Source organism: Frieseomelitta varia, unplaced genomic scaffold (assembly GCF_011392965.1).
Source record: "Frieseomelitta varia isolate USP_RPSP 00005682 unplaced genomic scaffold, Fvar_1.2 scaffold_744, whole genome shotgun sequence".
Lineage (NCBI taxonomy): Eukaryota > Metazoa > Arthropoda > Insecta > Hymenoptera > Apidae > Frieseomelitta > Frieseomelitta varia.
The window spans coordinates 122459-130017 of NW_025110528.1; the positions used below are offsets into that span (position 1 = coordinate 122459).

General features: G+C 39.3%; 2 protein-coding genes across 7 annotated transcripts in view; both read left to right on the top strand.

The window, feature by feature from the left end:
* Positions 1-3687, top strand: part of LOC122535620 (myocardin-related transcription factor A-like) — a 47783-nt gene extending 44096 nt beyond the window's left edge. For all 4 annotated transcript variants that reach the window (XM_043667315.1, XM_043667311.1, XM_043667313.1 and 1 more), the window contains one exon: positions 31-3687. In XM_043667315.1, coding sequence (XP_043523250.1) covers positions 31-387 — 357 coding nt within the window. In that variant the 3' untranslated portion in view covers positions 388-3687. The remainder of the gene's footprint in view (positions 1-30) is intronic.
* A 473-nt stretch (positions 3688-4160) lies between these two features.
* On the top strand, positions 4161-5694 carry LOC122535622 (aprataxin). Of its 3 annotated transcripts, none has more exons than XM_043667317.1 (4): positions 4161-4489; positions 4648-4976; positions 5053-5186; positions 5255-5694. In XM_043667317.1, the coding sequence occupies exons 2-4, from the start codon at positions 4687-4689 to the stop codon at positions 5434-5436; spliced, it is 606 nt and encodes a 201-aa protein (XP_043523252.1). In that variant the 5' UTR covers positions 4161-4489; positions 4648-4686; the 3' UTR covers positions 5437-5694. The 3 variants fall into 3 exon arrangements, with proteins under 3 accessions (XP_043523252.1, XP_043523254.1, XP_043523251.1); XM_043667319.1 differs by having other exon boundaries at positions 4161-4485; positions 4657-4976; XM_043667316.1 differs by having other exon boundaries at positions 4162-4485.
* Positions 5695-7559: the final 1865 nt, after the last annotated feature.

Consider the following 7559-nt stretch of genomic DNA (forward strand, 5'->3'; position numbering starts at 1 on the left):
ACTCACGAAAGTGTCTAATTTTCGTTTCAGGAGCTCGAGTTGGACCTCGAGACTCTCGACACAATGGACTTCAGCCAATTAGATTGCGACCTGGGTGTCAAGATGGAAGCACCTCAGGAGCTGATGGACATTGGCGACATGCCCATGGACATGGACGATCCCGACTGGCTGGACTCACTGATGCCACAGTCGCCCCCGACCTCGTCCACGACGATATCGAGTCATCAGCCAGCCCCGCCGACCAGTCTGTCCAGCGGCACCGACATTTACGACCCGTTGCTAGCCAGTAGTCAAGATCCGTTTGATCTCTTCAACATGGAAGACTCCGACTTCAAGATGTCGTCCGACTTGTCGCTAACCTGGGACAAAGTCGACTTCGCGACCTAGCCCGAGATCCTTTCTCGGAGCTCGGCCTTGTGTACTTAATCAATCCACGTGTCAACGGGAAACGGGAAAAAGGATCCAGCGGGAGGCACACAGGGACAATCGGTTACGTGGCAGGGCCAAATGTGCCACGCGTGTTGCGATCGATCTGTGACTGATTTTGGTGCATTTTTTCTACGAATCGTAATTTTCACTTTGCAGTCGCTTGCCCTGTTTTCCAACCCAGCAATTCGGGATCGGCAATTCGCTGTGCAATTTCCCGTGGACGTTCGAACAAGTTGTACTTACGCGCGTATCGCGACTTACGTTTCTCGGTATCGAGCGGAGAACTTTCTTACGAGAACAGAACTAGAAGTGTAACTAGCTATATGTAATTTTCGCGAAATCGAAATTTTATAGGTGAGTAATTGAAAACAGTGAAAAAGAATGTGCGTGGAATTGCGAGAGAGAGAGGATCGTGGCGTGAGAGAACGCAAGGGTGAGAACGAGACCGCGAAGCAATCGTTTCTAAGGGGTTTTTGTATAACAGAGGATAATTGTCATCGGTGCACGAATAATAACTTTGGTCTTCCTCGGTCAGTATGAGAACCAGTGCATAGAACCCGTCGTTTCTTCCGTTTCATCGGATCGATCGTGCGTTGTCGCGGTTTTTTCTCTGATCGCGGTTACTCGAGATCTTAACGATCGACAACTCGGAGAGTGTTTCGAACGAATCGATCGAACGATCGGTCGTTCGAGAGGAATGAAGATGAGGTCGACGAAACGACGAGACGACGAATTTCCCGCGACCGGAAATAACAATGATAACAATACAACGACGATATCTTCAAAATTCTCCAAAGAATCTCCTTACGAGCGTTTTTAGCTAGTTTCTACTATCCAGTCTACAGTCGTGTGTTGCTTGAGTTTTTAATAACTGCGAAATAGCGTGTGTGTTAAGCAGGAAGACGGGAAAGCTGCGTTCATATCTGTTTTCCTCGTATGCTTCTCCCTTTCAGCCCCGTTTCCCTCAGACCCCGCTCCTCTGAAAACACTAGCATATTCAATTGCAACGCTATAATCGGAATACTTATTGGTCGAGGAAATGAATATACTTTTGCAACGGTTGTGAAACGGCTGTATACATATGTATGTATAAATATACGTATTCATATGCATACATGTAAAATACAGTGTACGTTGAGTTTGACAGCAATAACGCGTTCGTGTAACAAAAAGAAAAGAAAAAAAAAAGAAAAAGGAAATTTGATTTGAAAAAGAAAAAGAGAAATGGAAGAAAAGAACAAGGCAAAGGAAAACCATAAGAAAGCAAGTTCGACGGCTTTCCCGCACAGCTATGTATAATTTTTTTTCTAAGGCAGAGCATGTGATGTTAGAGGTTACACGTACATATATTTTAATCAACGATCGCATAGAAATTTTCGGGAATGGCTGCGGACAAAAGGTGTACCGATGTCAGGGTATCGTGCGGTTCTCCTGTTTCTTCGTTTTCCCTTTACGAATCTTTTTTGTTGTTTTTTTGTGACATTCCATGTTTCCAAACGAGCAAGAGATCGAAGCTACGCGTACCACGAGCCGCGCTTTTGTTCATGAACTTGTGCAAAAGTTAAGAAGAACTCGTCTCAGAATTTTGTTTGGCCGATCGAAACTTTCGACCTCACGCCGATACTTTACGCTGCACGTTCAATCGAACGGAGACGCAGCTACGTTCATTTAAATCGGACGGTGTCAAAGATATTGTTACACGAATCAAACACAGAAAAAAAAAAAGGAGAAGCAAACGCCTTGCAGTTTTCTGAGATGTTCTTTGCAGAACCAAGTGACTTCGTACGCCAACGTAACGATAAAGGATCGCACTGCCTAAATCGGTAATAGAGAGCGAAAGTGTTGAATGAGTACAGTGTTGTTTAGCGTGAAAATGTACGTGAGTGCGTCGAAACAGTGTCAGCGTATGTGATCAGCGATGGTGCTAATTGAAAACCCTCCTTAAAGCTATCAATTATCCTCGAGATGTATCCACGATTGAATCGCAAAGCAATCGATTTCGATTTCTCTAGCTCGTAATTTTATCCTTTGTCAAGGTAAACAGAATATGTCTGTCAATTTTTATAGACGGCACAGACAAATTCGTATTCGGCAAGTGGAAAAATGCTTTGTCGATTCGGTTAGGCGCGATCCCATATTTTCACATAGATAGAAAGTGGCACACTGGCAAGCAAATACATACCGTCATCCTTCACCCCCATATCGCACAACGAGGCAGCAAAAATATGCAACATTCCAATGTTCACATGCAATAGAGAAACATCACACAAGCCCCGAGACACCATGCTCCTCGTAGAACACTCGTCGAAGTAATCAGTTCGCGGCGCATCCTCATTTTGTTGTAATTCTCACTTTAACGTTCGGCCGTGATCGACCCGAATTGTAAATATTCTCACCTTGAAACATTTTCACGGAAATTCACCACACGATTGAATCGTAATTACGAATGAAAAATGAGTGAGCAAGGCACAAGTGTGTTCGAAAACGAAACTCGACACACGGACTTGCAGCGCCCTCTCGCGTTTCCGGCCAAACACAATTCAAAATCCGTGCATTTAAGTTGAAACTGCTTCCATTTGCATCTCATTTGTTCGATCGAATGTAACCGATATCGCTTTCTAACTACGCTACTAACTCTGCATTTAAATTCCATATAGCGCGAGAAGGAAAATATGGGGAAAATAAGTAGTGTACTCCCACGGGAATGATAGGGAGAACATGGTGCGTAGATCGGGGTAAAAAGTCGTGCCAAAAAATCCCCTTGCCACCGCGTATCGCTTCGTCATTGTAATTGTATCACCCGTTGCCATGACAATAAAAGTTTGTATCGTGTTGTAAAATATTGTATCATACGTAAATTAGAGTCACGTGTACCGCCGATATGTCGCCCATGAAACTTGGCTTGCTGTACGAATGTATTTAGGATAAAACAGTCGCGATACTTAATCGCGCGTAAGGGACGACAAACGAGCGAAAGACCAGCGCCATCAACGTCACCATATAACGTACGATCCCTCATCTTTTTTGTTTCCTTTTTTCTTGTTTTTTTTTTCTAACGCATCGCAGCAATCATCGTTGCTTAGCATTGCAATCCTGTTGTAAATTCTTCTTCGAATCATGAATCATGAAATCTATCGATGATTGATTGATTTGTCAGGCTGTGCGAATCTGATAGTCTGCCGTGAAACGCGTGAAAGTGTCTTTGTTTGTATAATCAAGCGTATGAGAGTATTGTCCAACGAACATACGAACAACAAGTAGAAAAAAAAAAATAATTAGGTAAAATTTTACGGGACGAGACTCGTCTGTATATAGAGTTTTTGTGAAATATACTTGTAATGATATGCTACGTGCGGTTATACTAAAAGTGATGAAAAGTAATGTAATACGAACACGAATACGCGCGTACACACACATGCATACAATCACACGAACATATTTTGTATGAGCATGCGAAAAAAGAAAAAGGTATAATTTTTGTTAAGTATCTATGAATTTATTGTAATGTACGTTTAAGTAACGATCACGTAATTATTGCTAGAGAGAGAGTGTTATTTATTTTTATTTGTTGCAAATTTATCGATTGCCTTCCATTTGAGTAAATAAATAAATCTAAAGTTATTCGCTAAGCTGTTTGTTTCTTTCCCCGAATATTCATGTATATTCAAGCATTTTGCAATTTTGAATTTAAAAAACCGCTGAAGGTTACGTGCGCAAACGCATGCGCAATATACCATTCCGAGTGACGGAGTTTGTCGTATTTAAACGTCAAACTTGGTTAACGTTATTGCGTCTCTCAGAAATTCGATAGTGAACAAAAATTGATCAAGTACGAAAGAAATGAAAATCTTCAAACATGCATAGTGCTAATTACGTAGAAACAGCGTCTTGGCAAGCAAAACGCAATCAATTTCTTTATAGTTATCTACGTTTCGTACCTTACAACACAAATCATATTACAAACATAACCTCGGAGATATTTATACGTTAATTTGTTTTAGTCTAAAATTCTTAAAAATTTTAACCAACAGTTGGTTTTATCGTTGCATTATCCTGGCAAGTAAATAACTACAATACAATTAAAATGATACTCTATTAATTCAGAGTTTCTCTTTATTTTTAGTATTTTGCTAATTATATATATCGTGTTATGCTATTTATAACATGGACACATGATCACAGAAAATTTGTTTTACCATGGGTAATATATTTTAACAGAAATTACAGTTTTCAAAAGGTGCAAATCAAGAAATCACAATGAAACGCAAACCAAAAATAATATCATCTGATGCGACTGTTCCAAAGAAGCATCATTGGGCAATGGGTTTACTTGTTTCTATGGAAGATCCTCAGTATAAAGTGAAGGAAGACGATAAAGTAACTGTCATCAAAGATAAATATCCTAAAGCCCAATATCACTACTTAATTATACCAAAAGCAGACATTCCATCATTATGGCATATAAAAAAAGAAAATGAAGATTTATTGATACATATGCACTGTGTCGCTGAGGACTTAACTAGGCAACATAAAGAATCTGAGTTTCTGTGTGTATTACAAGTTGTTACTGTAACGTTATTTTATGTTGTAATATTGTATATTATTTTACTTTATTTCACGCAGCATTGGATATCATGCAGTACCAAGTATGCAGAGATTACATTTACATGTAATAAGTACAGATTTTAACAGTCCTTGTCTAAAGACCAAGTATCATTGGAATTCGTTTACAACTCCCTTCTTTTTGCATTCAACAGGTAAGTGTATCTATATCTTATTAACAGAAAATAAACAAAAAATACATGTTATTTTTTACGAATCGTAGATATTTGCAATCAGTTGCGCGAGAAAGGTGAACTGAAAAAATTGAAATCGGAGGAGAGCGCGCAACATTTGAGTATTCCATTGAAGTGTCACAAATGTCCGACCACTCCGAAAAATATGCCGGATTTAAAAAGGCATTTGTTGGCGCATTTTTCCGGCCGAAATAATCTTTTCGACCCTTGAATAATGCAAAAAACGATCGTTATCATCACAGATATACTTTGAAGAGAGTAATAAATTATTCAAGTAGCTTTTTCTTCCTTCTATTTTCTTAAGTTATGAGTAAACTAAGTAATAAAAGTATTCTTATGTAATATGAATTAATGTTAAAATGATGAAATATTTAAAACTCTAATTAGAGTGCCGAATAATGTTAAATATTGTAATCAATAGACAATGCGCAATGATTGTAGTGTAAATAAATACACATTCTGTATATAATTACCAAAAATTTATTGGATTCCTTCCGATTTAAACAGAAAAATAAAACAAAATAGTAGTTCTCAAGTAGGAGAAGGGAAAGGTCGTGGTCATTGATAAACACAAAAACGTACGATATTTCGGAAAATTTACTATAAATAAATTTGATGTTAATATTAATAGGTCTTGTCGCCTATAATATCAATTACATGCTAACTATTTACAGAGTCTTCTTATCCAATGTGAAGTATTTAATGTGTATAAGTAAACCGTTGTGTAGGTGTTGGCGTGTAAGTGTAATTTAATCTGTATACATTTAATAATACTGCAATTAATAGTTGAATCGCCCTTGTTATGCCGAAACAGTAGGCATTTGAATAATCGCAAGGCCTTGGCTGTTATTGCTTGCGTAATTTAAATTAATACATTCGAATGTTTCCCTTTCTTTTTACATACATGTGTTCTCTCGCATGATTTCTTTTAAGTATTCGTTCTTAACTCTTGCGAGCGCATAAATTAAATTAGCTATATATCATTCGCGTCGAACACCACTCAACAAATACACTAGAGATTTTTCTTTAAGTTCAGCTAGAGTAAGTGAACTATAATAATAAAAAAAAAAAGAAAAAAAAGGAGGTAAGCGTCGCCCTTTGGGGTTAGGAATCTCAAGACCAGTCTCCAAAACCGACGGAAAACTATTTAATAAAAGCGACCACCTTTTCCCTCGATAGGAGCCGGCGCTCAGGAAAAAAAAATATATACGTTTCCACTTGAAAGTTTGCAACGTCTACATAAAACGTAGAGCCTGCAAAGTTTGCAATAGCAGAAACGTCGCACACCACACTCCGCATCATCGACCCACGATTGAACACTCTCTCCAGGGTGGATGACAGGGCAGTTAACGCATTCTTTCTTCGGAAAGGAAGCAGTTCGTCGAGACAACGAGGAACTATATAATATCGTGAACGATCGAAGCGCCGTTTCTGATAAAACAACAACAATTCATCATACGCTTCTAAAATTTTGAGAATGCCCTCGACAGGTGCTTCGTTTTGACAGAAAAACTGCGTGCTGGTGGTTCATTTTACCTAACGCTACCGAGACGCTATTCTCTAGAACGGAAAAAAAAAAAAAAAAATAGGAGATGGGGAGAGGGAGTTCTCAGCGGCAACAATGATCGAATATACTACCCTCCTCGCGATCAATTCTTACTAATTGAGGAGAAAGAAACGACAAGAGGAACTGGACGATCGTCGAGTCTGTGCGCCCCGTTTTCGCCCGCAAGCACCGTACGTGACACGCCAAAAGCGGTCATTTTGGAAAGCCACTGGGCGCAAGGACAATGCCGATCCGTAAACGAACCACCATTTTTTCGAGCATACTCGCGCGGCATCGTAGGCACGACGACCTGACCATCCCTCCGTCTAATCCTTCCCTGAATACCCTGTTTAAGTCTCCTAAATATCGCGAGGTGAACGAGGGCGGGGAGGAAGGGAGGGAGGATTCCGACGCGTCTATAGTACAACGTGTAATGGAGATGGCGCGATCAAGTCGTGGCAAGGGTAACGTCAACAAAGTATTAAATCTAAGCGCGTGATCCGCCTAAAACCTACGAACGTTTATACACGATTTTCCTAACTACTATTCACAATTCATAAATATTTTATATAACTATATGCATCTATGTGTGTGTGTGTGTGTATATATATATACTTATATATATATAATATATATATGTATATAGAATATTTATGTATAGATAATATACAGCTGTATCATACACAGTTGGGCCACGGCTTGGTCGTGCGGATAAAGTGGATTCGAATAGCGTTTCGGTAAGTCGACGCGATAAACGTGGCAGTATTATTTACAAAGTACCTAAAATT

What these genes read in the sequence shown, in the direction of transcription:
- LOC122535622 (XM_043667317.1), top strand. Translation starts at nt 4,687, where the DNA reads ATGAAACGCAAACCAAAAATAATATCATCTGATGCGACTGTTCCAAAG. An exon ending in CATAAAGAATCTGAGTTTCT is followed by an intron (nt 4,977 to 5,052) that starts GTGTGTATTACA and finishes TATTTCACGCAG; the next exon opens with CATTGGATATCATGCAGTAC. An exon ending in CTTCTTTTTGCATTCAACAG is followed by an intron (nt 5,187 to 5,254) that starts GTAAGTGTATCT and finishes TACGAATCGTAG; the next exon opens with ATATTTGCAATCAGTTGCGC.